Source organism: Grus americana, chromosome 5 (genome assembly GCF_028858705.1).
Source record: "Grus americana isolate bGruAme1 chromosome 5, bGruAme1.mat, whole genome shotgun sequence".
NCBI classification, from domain to species: domain Eukaryota; kingdom Metazoa; phylum Chordata; class Aves; order Gruiformes; family Gruidae; genus Grus; species Grus americana.
Window position 1 is genome coordinate 2,715,431 of NC_072856.1, and position 18,019 is coordinate 2,733,449.

General features: G+C 42.3%; 1 protein-coding gene across 8 annotated transcripts in view; it reads left to right on the forward strand.

The window, feature by feature from the left end:
- The window catches only part of ABTB2 (ankyrin repeat and BTB domain containing 2), a 152,631-nt gene that overhangs the window by 118,073 nt on the left and 16,539 nt on the right, over nt 1–18,019 (forward strand). For all 8 annotated transcript variants that reach the window (XM_054828690.1, XM_054828689.1, XM_054828685.1 and 5 more), the window contains 2 exons: nt 11,358–11,510; nt 16,046–16,211. In XM_054828690.1, coding sequence (XP_054684665.1) covers nt 11,358–11,510; nt 16,046–16,211 — 319 coding nt within the window. The remainder of the gene's footprint in view (nt 1–11,357; nt 11,511–16,045; nt 16,212–18,019) is intronic.

Below are 18,019 nucleotides of genomic sequence, written 5' to 3' on the forward strand. Positions count from 1 at the left end.
GCAGCTTCAGATGCGCTTTCTGGCAGCAGTTTTAACACGGCTGAAAAGAAAAAAAAATCCTTGTAATTTGATATTAGAAACAATAATTATTATTTTGTCATGCTAGTCATTAGCAGAGTGAGTAGCTGGAGCTTGAAATTCCTCTGTGTTCCTGTAGTAACCGCGGTGCTGCACCCTCTTCAATGGTCAAAATGAAGCAGGTTGGACCTGTTGCAAGAACAGGTTTTAGCTGTGTATAAGAAAACTCTAGTCTCTTACCTCACATTAGAATGTTTATCTAATCTATTAGTATAAGTCTGTTTAAGTGTGCCTTTTTAGAGAGAGAGATGGGGTAACAGATAACCTTGATATGGAGAGCTGCATGACACTTGGGTTTTTTAATTTACCTCCTAGCCTGTACTGCAGATGTCATGGGTATAAACAAACATTGCTAGTGTCTTATTCAGTTATTTGCAGACTCAGCATAAAATCTGCAACTCTTGTAGTTCAGAGTGTGAGATATAAAACTTCGGTAGTATAAGTTGCTTTGTAGGAAAGTATTGCTTATGCCGTTGTGCATACTGCTGGCCTCCTGTTTGCGCTAGTGGTGTTGGCAACCTTGTGCATGACTGTGTCAAGATTTGAAGGTAAGTGCCTTTACATATCTCGTTCGCAAGATCGTCATCTGTGAAGATTTCCCCTACTTCTGGTGTAGAAATACATGTATTTTGAGAAGTTGTTGAAGTTACCTCTAGATTCTGTAGTGCATATCTGGGTAACATTGTTCTGAAGAAACTGGGAGGGCAGTTAAGCGAGTTAGCTTTATGAGCTGACAGCATTTGAAAGACTTGAGACCAGACTTGCAAAAGGTCCTCATGTTTTGTCAGCTATGGCTACTGTCTGTGGCACATGAATTCATTATTAGAGGAGCTCCACAACTCTGGCCTTAGATCTATGGACCTTTTTCTAAGAGAAAGCAACCTGGTTTTTGTATTTCAGTAGAGATGTCAGGAAGCTACTAATACCCAAGGCAGCAAAATCTTCTTAGCTTAACTTTACGTGTGTCCTGTGTGCATTGTTCTTGGTTAGACGACCAAACTGTTATCTGCTGAAAAATCTCCTGCTGGTATATATTGAGGTCTTGAAACATAACATTATTATTTGAAATTCACTGGAAGTTCATATGCTGTAACAGTCAAAGCAAGAGACCGTTCAGCAGCAGTGCTAGCAGATCTAAGTAACCGTGCTGAAAGCAGACTTAATAGCTGGAATTTGTGGCATCTGCAGCTCCAAATGGTGAAATTTAATGCATGCATACTCTAAATTTAGGATATTTGGAAACTTAAAGAATTTGAGCTTTACCAATTAAGTCCACCTATCAGAATCCCATGGTTAAGCAGTTATGTCTGCCATTTGTAGTGCTACTTAGGTTTATTGATATCCCTCAATATGACCATAAAAATCACGGTGACAGAAGCATAAAAAGAGTTTGAAATTGGGAGATTTCACAATTTTAACACAAAATGGAAGAGTGAGGGAATTTCTAGTCTGGCATAGAAGGACTGACTTCATCACAATGGTTAGGACGAAGTGATATTCTCTTGCAAAATGATAATTAAAAAAATGCCACACTGGCATCTGTTTCATCCAGCAGTGATGTTACTCCTCCTTCTAATCTTTCATTAATGACAGATCTTACGTGTCTTACCTGGCACTGACTTAGAGAAGACTACTGCTTGTTCATTCACAAATGCTACACCCTGTGGGCTTGATTGCCTTTTATTCAAGAAAATGGACTCTTGAATTTTGGCTGGTTTGTGAGACCTTCTGTGACTGTAATACAGCAGCCAGAGCCTGGATTGTATGATTACACTATTGGGTAGAGCAGCTACCTGATTTTAGTGCACACATTACATTATTGTACCTAAGAGAGCTCCAAAATCAGTTCTTTCCATCTGCATATATTGGTGTGTTCCTCATACCTTCATGCTAAATTAGTTGCTGGAACTTCTCGGATTCCAGGAATGTGAAAAGCCAAAACATTACTTAGATTTTCATTAAAAGAACAGTGACAGCAGCATCAGGTGAGATGGATGTTAGAAGAAGGCCACGCTCACAGGAGCATAATATGGCACAGAAGTGTTACATCAGTCAAGCATTCAAAAAAACGGATGTTTTATCAACTTTTTCCTAGTCCTGACAATGAAAGAATAATCTTTTAACCTTGAAATGTTTAGCCACTAGATACCATGAGTTTGTGTTTGAAAATTTCTCTTTTGAAATATTAATTAGGATTTGGCTTGCACAGGGAAATGTTTCCCTGTTTATTGTGAAAACCCTTTGCTTTGGTGAGGATTGTCTTTGTTTAGCTGAACAAACTTTTGCAGTTATAATTAATTAAACAGTTTTCAGTATTCCAGAACTGCACAAAAATATTTATCTTTCTGGCTCTTTTTTCACACAGTTGTAACTCGGGAGCTTCAGGCAATTTTCATAAGCGTGGCAATGCTCTGCCTTCAGGATTTTACAACTGGGCCCTGAAAATTAATTCCGTGATTGAATCTGGCAGATTGGTTTTGGCTTGAGAATCAGCGTATGTTTTTAACATATGCATGTTGGCAAATCAGATTGAAATCATAACTAAGAGGCCTGTTATCTCAATCCTACTAGTGCGTTTGGGAATTAAGTATAAAGGCAAAAAAGAAAAAAATTATGAAGGATGAGTCTCAGTACTGGATAGTGAAGAACCACACAGACCCCAGATAAATCTGCTCTTGGATAGAAATGGATCTGTTTTTTTCAGTTTGCCGGTGTAGCTGCTGGAATGAACCATAGGAGTTACCTCTTGGTTTTTCTGCCCACAGGATCAAGATTAATCCAAGAATAGCTGACAACCCATTCTGGCACTCTGCCTGTGTTTATCTCTCCCTATCACACAGAATGCTGTTGCAGGCTCATTTCTTTATTGCATGTAGTTTGTATTCATGTCCTGCTCCAAAACATGCCAGCGTTTTCCTTGCAAGAGGAATTGTCGCGTGTGGCAAAGTTTCCTCGGTCAGTCCCCTTGGTCCTGGGTACCGGGCCTCCACATGTGAGACTGGTTTGTGGGGAAACATTTCTTGTTTTCTGTTAGACAATGATGCTAATTAAAAAAAAAAAAAAAAAGGAAAAAAAAGGAAAAAAAAGTAGTATTTAAAACAAGGACACAAAGGGAGTTTCTACGATTTTGCATGCGAGTTGAGTTCAAAGGACAGTTTGAGGCAGTTTGCAACTTCCTCTGTAACTTGGCACAAGCCAGTTTGGGCTTTTAGAAACTTAAATTGTAAAAGCAAAAACGACTGCCAGCAATTTCCGAGGGGCACGCAGATACAAAGCGTCCTTCCTGTGGGTCTGGGCAGGCCTGGGGGCAGCGGCGAGGGGCATTCCCACCCCACCTGCCCAGCACACGCAACCGCTGCTTCCTTCAGAGCAACTGTTGTGAAAGGGCTGGGCCACCATCAGATCTTGTCCAGAAAGCGTTTTGTGCTTGCAAACCACGGTAGTCACCTTTTTATAAGAGCTAGGAAAGGCTTAACAGATTTGATGCCAATGGCCTGAGCCACTGTGCTGGGAAGAGCCAGTGTCTCGGCGATGATGCGAGGATGCTCTCAGCCGGTCAGAGATGGGATTTGAGACCCAGGTCCTTCAGAGATCTGTAGAATTGACCTCTGGAAGTCTGGTGGGACAAGCTGTCACATGTAGCTGACTGGCAAGTGCTGTTTTCTGTGTCTAATTCAACAGATGTAACAACAAGTCACTCCTCATAGTTGCATCTGATCTTGCAAGTGATTTAAACCTACACCTGTATATTAATTGAGGTCAAGACCGCAACTAGGTCCAGAGTCATGCAAGAATAGTTCACCTCCCTGATTGTTTGCAGTTGTTTTCAGCTTATGGAGAATTTTAGAATGTCAAGGAGTTGTGAGCAGCAAGAAGAGCACGATAGGTGGTTTCCCTTCCTCCGCGTTTCCTCTGTTGAGATGGCTACTCGCAGTGCCTGTCGGGGATCAAACAGCCCTGTGTGTGTCTGGGGGAGGCAGATAGAACTCAGGCACATCCTTGACCATGTAACTATGACCATATTGTTGTAGTTAAAACTATCGTGTATATCTATCTGACTCTTATCATCAACAACATACAATTCAAGTTGGTTTTAATTATTGTCTATCTGTCTAGAAACCAAGAGTGCCTTCTGCCACAGCATACAGATGTTACAAATATGTTTTTCTAATGAGACGCATGGCACATTCCAGAGCAGCACAAGTACTTGTTTTCAGCCTGAAAATGGAATCTTTTCCCTGTTGTTAAAGTTTGTAAAATGTGATTATAATAAATAAACCACAGACTTGAAGGTCTTTTTTAAGATTCATAGTGAGTTCCTAATGATTACTTCATGAGGCTTTTTTTAGTGAGCTTTTAGTTTTTACTTTGATTAGCAGTTAACATGGAATAAAACCTGTTTGATGCCACACCTTATTTCTAAGTGTAGTTTGCAGACGAGGGCAGAAAAGGTGGTATTTCTGTCTGTGGTTACTAGGATTGCAAGAAAGATCAGAGCTTCCAGTTCTAGATTTAAACTCTTCTTGTACCGTTTTATATTCTATAAGCAGAGGAAACTGTGAAGGCAGATTCAGTGGAGAAAGGATCTCAATAAATATAATATTATCCAGATGTTTTTCATTCCATTAGTGTCTGACTGAAGGATAACTTGCTAAACTGTGGAAGTTAATGTCATGGCATATCCAAGCCAAGACCTTAGTAACTTGATAATGATCCACTAAAATTTGAGACCTCTTATCTTTTAAGATGTGAGCCAATCATTGTTTCAAGGGAATTCAGAAGAAAGCTTTCTCTTTGGGCCAGTTGGCTGTGATTAAATTTCTTCTTCCTTTGCTGTGAAGATTTGGGTCTGCTTTGAAAGACGTGGCATTTGTTGAGATGATCCTTGAATCGGATCCAGCGTGGTTATTCCTATCTTTTCTCTGTAAATGTGGGAGGTTTTTGCAAATTCATTAAAATATTTTGAATCTGAAAGGAATGGCTCCTGACTTAAGCTGGTTGTGTCTTGGAGCAAAGATTTTGTGTTTTTTCTAAATCATAATTTCTGTTGTTATTTTATTCATGTATGATTACATACTCAGAGATTATTTTTTTTTCCTGCTGCTTGAAGCAAGGTTTAGTGTTTGAGAATCCAAACTGTAAACATGCCACTCTTTTCCACATCAGCATGACATGGGTTAGGTTTTGGATACTCAGCCTTGCCTCAGAGTCTTTTCCTTTCTCCAATTAATGAGTCTTCACTCTGTTTTCTTTTTGACTCTGTTGCCATCCCTGGGTTTTTTCCATCTTGGTGTAAAGTTCAAACAACGCATCTTCTTATAGCCACCCTCCTACATGATTCACTATTTTGTTGCAGCTTACTCTTATTCCCACCGTTTTCCCCCTGCATAGTTCTGTTCATCGCACGTGGGTCTAACTAGGAGCCTCGAAAAGCTGTGAAAAAGCCTGCTTGGCTTACTCAGCAATCACTCCCAGGATCTTTGTTGGTCATGTTACTCCCTTCTCTGTGTGCACATGCACAATGTGACTTATAAGCTTATTCCTTTAACAAAAAGAAAAGAGACAGAAAAGGTGAGACTGAGCTATAGCTTTTCATAGCTGTTCTTAACTCGCTTTGTGTTAGTGACTTTGAGCTCTATCGTTTTAGAGTAAAATGGGACTGAACCATAGTTTTCTTCCAGCGTTAAACTCAAAACATCAGCTCACTGCACTGTACTGAAAGCCCTTCTTCCTTTTTTAGTCTCTTGCAAAAAATCCCCAATGATCTATAAAGATTTGGGATTCTTTTCTGCACTGTATAGCCTCTGTATGGTTTCAGTAAATCAAATACCCCCTACCCTACTCTGACCATAAGTATTCTGATATTTACCCGTTTGCGATGCTAAAGCTTGCATGTGTTTAAAATGTTAGCAGAGACTCGTAGAGCAGTTGTTACAGAGAAAGGAAAGAGAAAGCTTGTTCCGTCAAGCCATTTAGAAGAATACGGAACAGGCTGGGTGGGAGACTGTACGTTGCATGTGTGTCTCGACCAGCTCAGACTGCCAAGGGGGAGACAAATTTTGCTGTTCTCACCTGCTCCCATTAGGACAATATTTTCTTTCCTGCTTTAGAAGAAGGAGATTCTTGTTTAGAAGAACAAGGTTTGTTTTTCTTGATGTTGCTGTCACTGTTGGCTCCCTCTTGGTTTTGCTGCAGCAAAACAGAAGGCTACAAAAAAAAGCACAGCAGGAGAAGAGAGGTGGCTGCAGGGAAAAGATCTCCTCCTCCTCCCCTTGCTGCTCCTTTATTTAGCAACCTTGTCACTGGACCCTCCTGGGGACCCAGGCGGGAGAGAGGAATTTGAGAGCATGGCTGTTTCTTCTGGGAAGACCTCCAGTTTTCATCTGAGATAGCAGCCCTTCCACACCTCTGAAAGCCAAGCTCCAAGTGCATTGTCCTAGCATTGAATGTAGAGGAAGGCTGACATAATTTTCTAACTCCTGTGGAGATCTTTCCTCTTTTGTGTACAGTTAACTTCCCTCTGCCAAACATGTCTTGGCCCCAGGGCTGTTAGAGATCCTCAGAAGAGCCCACTTTGGGGACCCGTTTCTTTGTGATGCATGAGTTAACACCGAAAGTCTGTGATTCCACAGCGCATCCTCAAGGACTGCCGCACATCGTCTCCACGTGCCAGTCGTGTCCTAGGCCATTCTAATCAAGTGAGCATGGGACATTTTCCAGGAAAAAGGTACAACTTGCTCTAAATTCTCTGTCAAGTGCTGCTGCCACCATCCTTCTCAGTTATGTCTAAATAAAACAACACAGTTTAGTTCAAATGAGGGGAAAAGGCCCACAATAGAGTCCATTCCTTCTCAGAGCACATCTCACCCAGCTCCAACCTGATCCTTTTGGGAATGGAGGGACTGTCCAATTCTAAATGGAGAAAATGTCAAAGAACCTACGGATAAAATATTGACAGCACATGACTGTATCAGTCATTACTGTGATTCTTTACAAGGCGTTTAGTAGATGGGTGGTGTGCATTTTACTTTGCCAGTTTATGTGTGGCATCACTCGAAGACAACTTCATGGTGAGAAACTGAACAAAGCAATGGTGGCATTCTTCTTCTTAGAAATCGGAGAGTATGTGTCCCTAGTGAACTACTGCTGTGAGTATGACAGTTTCCCAGGGCTGGATCACTTCATGTGCAGAATTTAATGAGCTGCCAAATGCTTCTAAATGTCAGAAAGTCCAGAGGAGAATGCACAGTACAGAACATGGCACAGACAGAAATGCAGAGACAGAAATTAATTCTTTAGCTTGCAGCATCTCCCAGTTAATTTTCCATGAAGGTTTCTCCCCTTCCCCTCCTCCGTGTTTTTCAGACTGTGAAATGATCAGTGTTTCCCTAAGGCAGATAGATGCCCAGGTTAAGGGCCACAGGGGTGATAATTGCATTTATTTTCTAGAAAATGAATAATTGCATTTATTTTCTTTGTGCAATGTGACCCAGTGTTGGCGTTTCATTCAGTTGAACTGCATCTCTCTCTTTCTGCTTGGATCATGTGATAACGCTGCTTATCTGATGCAGTGTCAGTGGGCAAAGTAAGACAGAGCTGTTCCCGCGAGGATGCCCACAGTATGAAGAAAGGAAATAGTTGGGTAAAAGAGGAGTCTGTGTCAGGGGGAGAATAGAAAGCCCATCCTCAAGCTAGAAATTTTCAAGAGAAGTAAAGCTTGTACAGCAAAATAGAAATTAAAGTCATTAAGGCACTCCTGATAGAATAATGATTTATCCAACTTGCACAGCAATGCGAGAGGTGGGGTTGGGACAAATTAGGATGGCAGTATGAGGAAAAGATCCTTCCTGACATTTCTTTTTGCAATCCAAAGTCTGCTCTCCTTTGGGCACAGGGTAACTAGGCAGTCTGTTGAGCTGTGAGTTTCAAAGCCTTTGGAAAAATCTGTTGAGATTAAAAAAAATAAACAAACAAACAAAAAAAATCTTTCTCCCTCCCTTTCCTCCCAAACCAGGTTTTCCACATTCAAAGTCTGCTTGTACATGCAAGCCATTTATAACCCTGGCACACATGAATATTTTACAGAATGGAAATTTCATGACATATGTTATTTCTGGTGCAGACTTAATGGTATTTTCTGTTGGCTGACCAGAATCTCTTGCTGCCCAGTGCTGTGTGTAACAGGTACCTGACGAGATGATCAAGAGTGTGCTGGATCAACACAAAGCTGTGATGTGGCCTAAATAGCTTATCTACCACAAAAGGTGGTAGATATCACTTGTAAGATGAGTTTTTTGATTGTTCCTGAGGTGTTCGCGGCCTCTGACTTTGGGTATTTAATTCTGGTGCTTTTAGCCCACCTAGACTACTTCTCTGTCCTCACCACGTCTCCGGAGCTTTGAATCCCATACTAGAGGCTCTGCTGAGTACGTAGAAAGTCTAGATAGTTAATTTAGGCTCCTTTCTTAAGTGCCTGAATTAAAAAGGTGTAAATGCCTCTTTTGTAGGCCAGGTAAGGGTGGAAGTTCTCTGGAACAGATTGCTGAAAGGCATCTCCCAAAATGTCTGTTGCAAATTGCTTCTCTTCCCTTAGGGAAGTTAGTCAACTTGGAATTGCCTGTGCTGGAGGGATTCATCCCATCCCGTGTATCTGGACAAGTTAGAAAGCCTAAATGGGTTTGGGGATTCAAGCTGGACTTCCAGTCTTTCAACTGATGAGCTACTGGGGAATTTTCAAAGTGATGAATGTAGCAGCCCTGATATTTTGATAGTTTGACATAGAAGTAAATTGGTAAAAGCAGTAAGTAGATGTCCTGTTAAAAACACCCTTGCACTGGTGTTCCAGGATTGATCAGATGTTTAAAGGCACCTGTGTTGGGTTTGCGTGGCAAGGTTTTGGTAGCGGGGGGGCTACAGAGGTGGCTTCTGTGAGAAGCTGCTAGAAGCTCCCCCTGTGTCTGATAGAGCCAATGCCAGCCGGCTCTAAGACGGGCCCGCCGCTGGCCAAGGCCAAGCCAATCAGCGCCTCTGTGATAACATATTTAAGAAGAAGAAAAACAGTTAGAGAGAGCTTTTGCAGCCGGAGAGAGGAGTGAGAAGATGTAAGAAACTCTGCAGACACCAAGGTCAGTGAAGAAGGAGGGGGAGGAGGTGCTCCAGGCGCCGGAGCAGAGATCCCCCTGCAGCCCATGGTGAAGGCCATGGTGAAGCAGGCTGTCCCCCTGCAGCCCATGGAGGAAGGATGAGGGGGTGTAGAGATTCCACCTGCAGCCCGTGGAGGACCCCACGCCGGAGCAGATGGAGGCACCTGAAGGAGGCTGCGGCCCGTGGGAAGCCCACACTGGAGCAAGTTCCAGGCCGGACCGGTGGACCCGTGGAGAGAGGAGCCCACGCCAGAGCAGGTTTGCTGGCAGGACTTGTGACCTCGTGGGGGACCCATGCTGGAGCAGTTTGCTCCTGAAGGTCTGCACCCCGTGAGAGGGACTCCATGCTGGAGCAGGGGAACGATGAGAGGAGTCCTCCCCCTGAGGACAAAGAAGCGGCAGAAACACCGTGTGATGAACTGACCGTAACCCCCATTCCCCGTCCCCCTGTGCCGCTGAGGGGGGAGGAGGTTGAAGTCGGGAGTGAAGGTCAACCCACCACAGCACCTCTGATTTTGTAGGTGCCGCTTCGCTATTCAGAAGAAGAGAAGCAGGAGAGGGAAAAATAGCGCACGTGTTTGTGAAGACATAATGGCAGCGTTTTAGAGTGCACCTTGCAACCGGCAAAATGGAAACAGATGGCTCATATTTTACAGAGTGGAGTTATTCCGCCCTGAAGGATGTTCAAAGTCATACAAAGGGAGTGCTGCTTGCAAATCCCATTATCGATAAACGGTTTCTAACGGGATTGGTGCTGCTTACTCTTTACTGTGCTCCCATATGTGCACACACATATACATGCACTTTGAAAAAGCCTTTCATGGGTTCAGCTACTTTCATTAATGCCAAAATCATTTTATATTTTCTGGTATATATCTCTTTTTCTCTGAACTTTGTAAAGGAATTGGTACCTTCTCCCCTTGGTTATTTTCTTTTGAATGCTTAAATGAAAAGGGCTTTTTTCCCCAGCGTCAATAAATTTGTTACTGGGAATGGGAAAGGTGTTTTCAATTAGAGCTGGCACTGCTGAGCCTCCCACCAGGGTGGCAGGTATCCTTGGGGAAAAATCAAGCAAATAATAGATCAGTCTGGCTGTATATTGAAAGGATGGATGAGGTATGTTGTGTGTAAGAGTATTATGGTACCCGTATATTAATGTGTAATCTCAGTACTGTGTTCATTCTTATAGCAGGAGTAAAGGGGGCCTCTTCATAAGCTAGTCCAAAATGGCTGTTGTTGCTATTGTTATCACCTTATTTATGTTCCTTCATATAGAGTAAAACCTCACTGTGTTGGATGCTGTACAAATTAGGAACAGATAGATTGCTTTTCCACAAATCGCTTACAATTTAAGTAATGTTGTACATTTATTCTTGCACAGAGATGTCTCCATGTTAGTTGTTACCTTTTTTTATTCTACTCATTCCTCTCTAGCAAAACAGTTCACATTAAAACATAGCTGCATCAGTTCTGCTGCCGTCTAGAGGGTCAGCTGTGCAAAAATGGATGGAGGCCTGTGCCTCTGCATGTCAGAAATGTAGGATGTGAAAAGCCATCGGATAGTGATAATGTAACGTAAAGATAAATGGAGGTAGTACCAGATCTGCCTGGTTTAACTGAAGTTTCAAACAACCAAGAGTATTTTCAGTGTTACTAAGTGAGCGGTGGAGCAGCCTGTATGTACGGATTACTTAGAACAACAGACAATTATTATATAAGCTGCACCCCTGAGATGAGAGGCCTTCTGATCCACACCAAAGCATCAGCCGCTGGAGCTAGGGGCACCTGACCTATAGCTATAGCTAGTAAGTGTAGAAGTAGGTCCCTTATATTTGGTCTGGGTCTGTTTCGCACCGGCTAGAAGGTATTGCATGAAAGCAGCGTGTCCCGGCATGACCCCATTTTAGGTAAGAAGCAGTTCAGATAACCAAGGCTGAGCAGTTCCAGTTCCTTCCACCTGCTGTGACCCACCAGTCTTGCCGAGCACAGGGACAGAGTTCGCCTCTGCGGGTGGGTTTTATCTGTGCCAGCCTCCCACAAACATGCCCAGGAAGCGATTTAAGTGTGGTTTTGCGTCACAGCACAAGATGGCAGGCCAATGTTAACTGTGATGAATTTTTTTGCTTGTTTTCACAGACCCTTCATGCTTCTGCCGCCGCTGATGGAGTGGATGAGAGTGGCTATCACCTACGCTGAGCACCGGCGCAGTTTAACTGTGGACAGTGATGATATCAGGCAGACAGCCAGACTGCTCTTACCTGGACTGGACTGTGAGCCCCGGCAGCTAAAGTACGTGGACTAAGCTTTATAAGCAGCTAAAGTAATTCTAACTTCTCACAGTATTCTTCTTACTATATTTCATGGGACCCAGATCTCAAAATACTATACAGACAATACATCTTTAATCTTTTAGTATTCCAGGACATAAAGAAGCTTTGGCCAAACACTGCAGCTAGGATAGAAAGATTTTGTCTTGCCAAATGTTACGTAGAAAGAATGAGACAGAGAAGGATTGAAATACAAGTATTTGGGTTTTTATGCCTCAGCCCTAATTACAAGATTATTCTTTGCTTTTTGAGATATCTTGATGAAAAGTATCAGTACCTTTTAAAATCTTCCCCTCACATATATATTGAACAGGCATTTATAATTAGCTCGGTTCATTAGCACATCATAGGTATCTTATTCAGGTCTGTAGTCCTTTAAGTTGCTGTCATTAGCACTAGGTTTGATATCAGAGTTACATCTTGAACTTAAGTACAAAGTAAATTCTTGTTTCCTGAGTGGATTTTGTCCCCATATGCCTTTGGGTTAAATGAGTGGGCAGGACACATTAATAACAATAAATAATACTTTTATCATGCTCTTAAGTGATGAAACGATCACCTTAAAGATAAAAATACATCATTATTCTTAGAATTATTTTTCACGAACAATAAAACCAGCAAGAGGCTTTTAATCAGAAGTCCTGGATCCGTTTTTGTTGCTTTTTACCTTTTCCTTCTGGCAGCCAAAAAGGCTCTTGCTTTTTGCTACGTCTCTGTGTCCCCATTTGTGAATTGAAGGGTAGCACTTATTACCCACAAAACCTAACGTGAAGCTAAATTAGTTGGTGAGTATGGTGGTGCAATTAGATGACTGAATGTTTCGTCGGCTGCAGTTGACTCCTAGTCTTAGTCTCAGCTCAGTCCCTGCCTTTGTCCTGAGACGTGGTACCTGACCGATGGAGAGTGCTGCCAGTCTTTTCAAAAGCGACGTTAAACAGGTGATCCTCAGCAGTTATTTAAACTCCTTAGTTTCAGACTGGAAGGGAGCAGCTGAACTTGGACTTGGCGTCCACAAAGCAGGAGTTGTATGCTTACTCCTGGAACACTTTTCTTCTCCCTTTTCTCTGCCAGTGTGCGTGTGCTCTGTTTCAATTAAAGCACAGGCTACTCTGGCTTATGTGTGGATGGTAGGTGCTAGTGTAGGCAACTTAATGTGGGCTAAACTAATTTTACATGTGTGCCTAATGCTTGCCAAAACCTTTGAAATTCTTTCATGAACAGTACTGCAGAAGACTAACCTAAGCACAAGTACTTCCAGTCAGCTTCATGGTTTTTCTTTCAGTCTCTCCTTTAGAGAAAGACTTTTGATTTCAAAACTAGCCGTTATAGCACATTTAGGGGAAAAGGAAATCTTGGAACTGAAGCCAAATTTATGCCTGGCTTGCTGTGGGACTGCAGGTGAATTGCAACTCGCTTTTCCTCATGACAGGCAGGCTAAAAGTCCTATAATGATAGTTCCTCGCAGTGGTGATGCATCAGGTAGGGTATGTTGAAATCCCTGAAAGAGAAGTTGTGCAGAAGAACAAAGTATAATTAGTATAACCTGAAATTCAGACCTCTAATATCTGTTCTCTGACGCAGACTGCTTGGGCAGTATAATCTTCCACAACAACTGTTTGTATATTAATGGATGAAGCCTTCTAATAGGATGCTCTCAGTTTATGTTTACCAGACCGTTTATAAACATCTTCAGTACTCACCTGTTACTGTTTAAATGACAATCTAAGTGGGGAAATGCTAGATTGCAGAGAACCCTGTTTGTTTTCCACCTACTTAAATATAAATGTTGGGATTTTAATATTAAGTTATTATCACACAGTGCTTTTTAAATTATTATTCTTTTTTCCTCACTGCAGGCCACATTTAAATCACTTACTACCAGTAGTTATAGTAGTAGTTACTGCTTATGAAACCCAAAGAGCACAGCAGGCTCCTGCTCCCCCTTCAAGCTATCCCTTCCCAAACTCAGACCTCAGCCCTACCCCTTCCCCTGCTCTCTGGGCTCTGCACCCCGCAATGTCTCTCGGTGCACCCTCGGTGCAATTCTTCAGTTTATCCCCTGGGCGCTGCTGGGCATACATGGGAGCACAGGCTTTACTCTAGGAAGCGTGCAAGGGTTTGCCTCTCTTCTCCCCAGGATAACAACTCACACATGGAAAACCTACTGTGGTTACAGCTGCTGCACAGCAGTTGTGCATGTGTGAGCTCTCCCTCCTGGCTCTTGGAGGATGCTCTAACTTTTATCACGCTCTAAAAGAAAAATCTACTTTGCGTCTATCACAAAAGAGCATGCTGTCAAGCTACTGCTACAGAACAGCAAGCGTACGGTAACATTTGCATGGGCTGAGTCTGCAGGTCTCCCAGGAGTAAAGCTCACAAATTGTAAATTCAAATTCTTGCGCCTGAACCAGCCTTCTGGCAGCTCTGCACCAAGAACTACAGTCCAGCTTTTTGCTGGGTCTCTCTGACTGTGCAACTGTTTTGTTTTGCTGTTTGTTCTGCAGGGCTCATCAGTGAATTGTCCCTGTCCCTCCCTGCCCAGTGCCAGTAAATAGCACTGGGTGCAATCATGCCCATTAGCAAAATAGAAACAATGTGCAAAGACAGGTAACATCCCTTCAAAAACTTTTGTTTTCTGCGGTTCACTGGATTTCAAGTGATGTCATTTTATTTAATTTTTTTTGCATAGAATTATTATTATTGTTGTTATTATTATTAAAAGTCATTGTATTCTACACAATATCATAGCATCACGATACTGTACCAACTACCTTACTAGGCCAAGATTATTACTTGGCTAGCCTAGCTGTAGGATTTCTATATGTCTAGCATTAAGTCTTTTGTCTTACTGTCCTCTTGCGCTCTGTACTGTATGTCTTCTAATCCAGCGTCTGGGTGCTTGAGAGATCTTGTCAATTCTGATCAAATATTTGTGCTCAGCTGCCTCGGAGAGTCATTTTATTTGCAGATGTATCTCCAAAGAGCTAGTGACTCCAAGACTGTCACTTCGCTTTCTGCTGACTGTTCCCCAAATCGTACCCCGATGTAGTTCCTTTCTGAAAGCAGCTGAGGCGAAATGCTGGTTTCCCCTGTTCAATGTGACCGGTCACCAGCCTGCGGAGGGATCTTTGTTAACTCAGCGTATTGTTCATAGCATCTGCTCACCATTTGTCATCCACCATCAGTGCAAGTTCAGAAGCATTAAAACAGGACCAGCTGAATTAAAACGTGAATAAGATTCATCTTGAATCTTCCACGTGAAGTGATGAGTGTTTTACTTCTCTGGCAGGCCGTACAAAGTTCCTAGAAGAGGTTAGCCCTGTTGAAAGAATCTCATTCTTCAAAGGAACTTGGCAGGCTGATATCTCACTCACTGAGAGTTTGCACAAGAGCCTGTGTTGAAAACCAGACATCTAGTAGAGAAGGCATTCACCCTGAAATAACATCAAAGGGCTGACCGTATCACTGCCCGGCTCAGATAGGAAACACCTCCAGTTTGGCCATGTTTCTTCAGCGAAGGAGATACACTTCCAGGTTTGGAATTCAGAAGTCTCTGAGCAGATAACCAGAGGAGTTACAGTAATCCCATGGCTCCTTCCAAATGAGATAAAGGCCATTTGATAGTCATCTCAAGGATAAAGATTTAACAGAGCCTCATGGAAATGTTAATGCATTTGCTTTTATTGAGGCATTGGAAGAGAGTTGAGAATGTTCCGCTACCTAGATTTGATTTTGATTTCTTTTTTTTATTACTACTTTTATATTTTTCCAGAAAAGAATAAGGATCATTATCTTCTTTCAGAAATGTCTTTTATTTCAAAATAATATCTAGTCTGGTAGACAGATGGCATAATTGTTTCATCCTAGAACTACACTGATATTTTATTATATACACTTTTTCTCCACCTCTCTCTCCTCCTTGCAATATGTTTTTGTATATGTTTGATGGACTCTCCTATAACGAGCAGAAAAATACAAATATGACATCCAAAATATATACAGCTAATTATTTAAAGCAACTGGGTTTTGGTGCGGGACTTTTTGTGAGAAGCAGAACTAAGGAAACCTGGTTGCTGTAGGTTTGCAGCCTGAGACACTAGTGCCCGTTACGGTACAGCAATATTGCAGCATCCCTTTCCCGTCTTGCTGGATAAGATGTAGCAGAATCAGTGCCTGGTCCAGAGCTACCCTTGTAGTGAGGGGCTGGCTGGAAACCACCACTCTTGGCAAGGAATAAGGATTTCTTCCAATAAGGTTTCTCTAGTTGGACACCATTTATTTTTTTTTTTTTTTTTTTGCAGTGTTTACATGAACTTACTGTCTTTCTCTAAGAATTAAAATTTCTGTCTCCAGTATGAGTGAAGTTAGCCAGATATTTCAGAAATGGTTACACAGGGGGAAGATATATGATAGGTAAACTTGTGAAAATTCATAACATGGGGCTAAAAAAAAAAAAAAGAAAAAAAAAAACCAAACAAGTTATTTTGTCCTTCACAGACCTGAATGCTGCTTTAGTTCCTTCCGGAGACTGGATGCTAAGGCTGCTACTGAAAAATTCCAGCAGGATCTGGGTTTCCGAATGCTAAACTGTGGAAGGACAGATCTGATCAACCAAGCAATCGATGCACTGGGACCTGACGGGGTTAACACCATGGATGATCAGGTATGCCATATAACCACACCCACAAAAATTCTTTGCATGAATAAATGGCAAATCGATACACAAGGTTGTAAGCGTTAGTTGCCCCTCCAAGGCTTTTCTAATTCTAGCTTGTGTTTTAGTCTCAAAATGTATCCCTTTAACCCCCAAAACCATACCCACCCCACCCTCCTGCACCCCCAAAAAGCCAGTTAAAGCCCAGAGCGAATTGTTTATCAGCTGGAATGTAGCTGTGTTCCTTGGATGGGCTGTCTCAGCACTGATGGAAGACAGGTTAATACGCTGGCTGCGAATGCAAAGTCTGATGTTGCCTTAACGCTAAGACAATGTCAAAACAAAATGGGTTTTGCCAGTGACACTCTCTTCTGGTTCAACAGCCCAGACGCAGTCCGGGTCGGTGATGACTGACCAGAAGGTGTTACTGTCTGATGGCTTTCAGGCGCAAAGTGAGTTACTGTTCTCAGTACAGTCTGGCATATAAGAAAGAGCACTGAGAACCCCAGCAGCGTTGGTATCAGTCGCTCTTAGCTTTGTTGAAAGTCCATCATATTGATGTGTCTATTTTTTCATTTTTACCTCTTCCCTGCTCAGCTACATTGAACCACAGGGATTTGGTAGTCTGGGGAGTCTTTAGCTGCTTCTGCTGTCAGTCCCATCAAGTAACAGCAGAGTCTGTTCTCCAGGGCATCATTCAGCCCATTGAATTAGCTTTTAATTTAAAAAAAAAAAACAAACCTCTCCAAAATAAACACTCATTATAGCTGTCACAGCAATGAGAACGAGCTGTCATGTCTCAGAAACAATAGGACATTTAGCAGTAGGAAGGATTTATGTTGAAGTAGAGAGGTTTTCTCATCAACAGCATTTTACTGCAGCAGCATTTCACACCAAATTCTGAAACTGGCATGTCTTCCAAGGTACTTTCCACCATCCTGCAATTTTAAAGGAAATGTGAACGTGTACACAAATATGAGCAGAAACTGCTCATGCACAAGCTTATATTTAGGTATGTAGTTGCCTTATTTACATAACCAATGCAAGGAGCTTTGTGGTCACAGAGGTGAGGTATCGAATCATAGGTGCCCTCGATACTGACTTTATTAAAGCCACAAAGGTAGCAGATTTATATTACAAAGGTCTGCCCCTTTATTTATTTTTTTCTGAAGTTTTTGCAGTTCCTGTTTATGTGGCCCTGAGGCCTTTTGTTTTCTCATATTATTTTGTACTGTGAACCTTGCTAACACCAAGAGCATCACTTCTCACTGCGGGATGTTTTTTACCTCTCTTCAGCCAGCTGGGAGCTGTTTGGCTTTCTTACGCATAAAGACCCCACATTCTGTAGGAAACTCATTGGAAAGTTTGAGAAGTTTCTGCTGTCGCTTATTTATGGTCTCATTGTCATCCTATTCATGTCATCCTCTAGTCAGTCCTACTGTGACTGGGGGGATCGTAGTGTTCTGGTGGCTCTGAGAATGCTTCTCCCATGTCTCTAAGCAGTGTTTTGGCACCGACTGAGGAGGGCAAGGCAGGCTCCCTCTGGCTACATTGTTGGTCTGAAATTCTCCACTTAAGTGATTCTGGAGCAACTCATCTCTGCTGCTAAGCACGTGTTCTCCATCGTGCTACCAATCAGAGAGAGAGTTAAATCCAGACTCCATCAGTGAACTCTGCCATAGCTGGAATATGAAATCCAATCTGAACTTTGCAGCTAGCTGCTTTTGCCCTTCCTGTGAAGGAATAAGCCAAAGCCAGTAAACCCAAACTTGGGAAAATTAATGTAGGCTTGGCAAGAGAAAGTAGATTTTTATGTC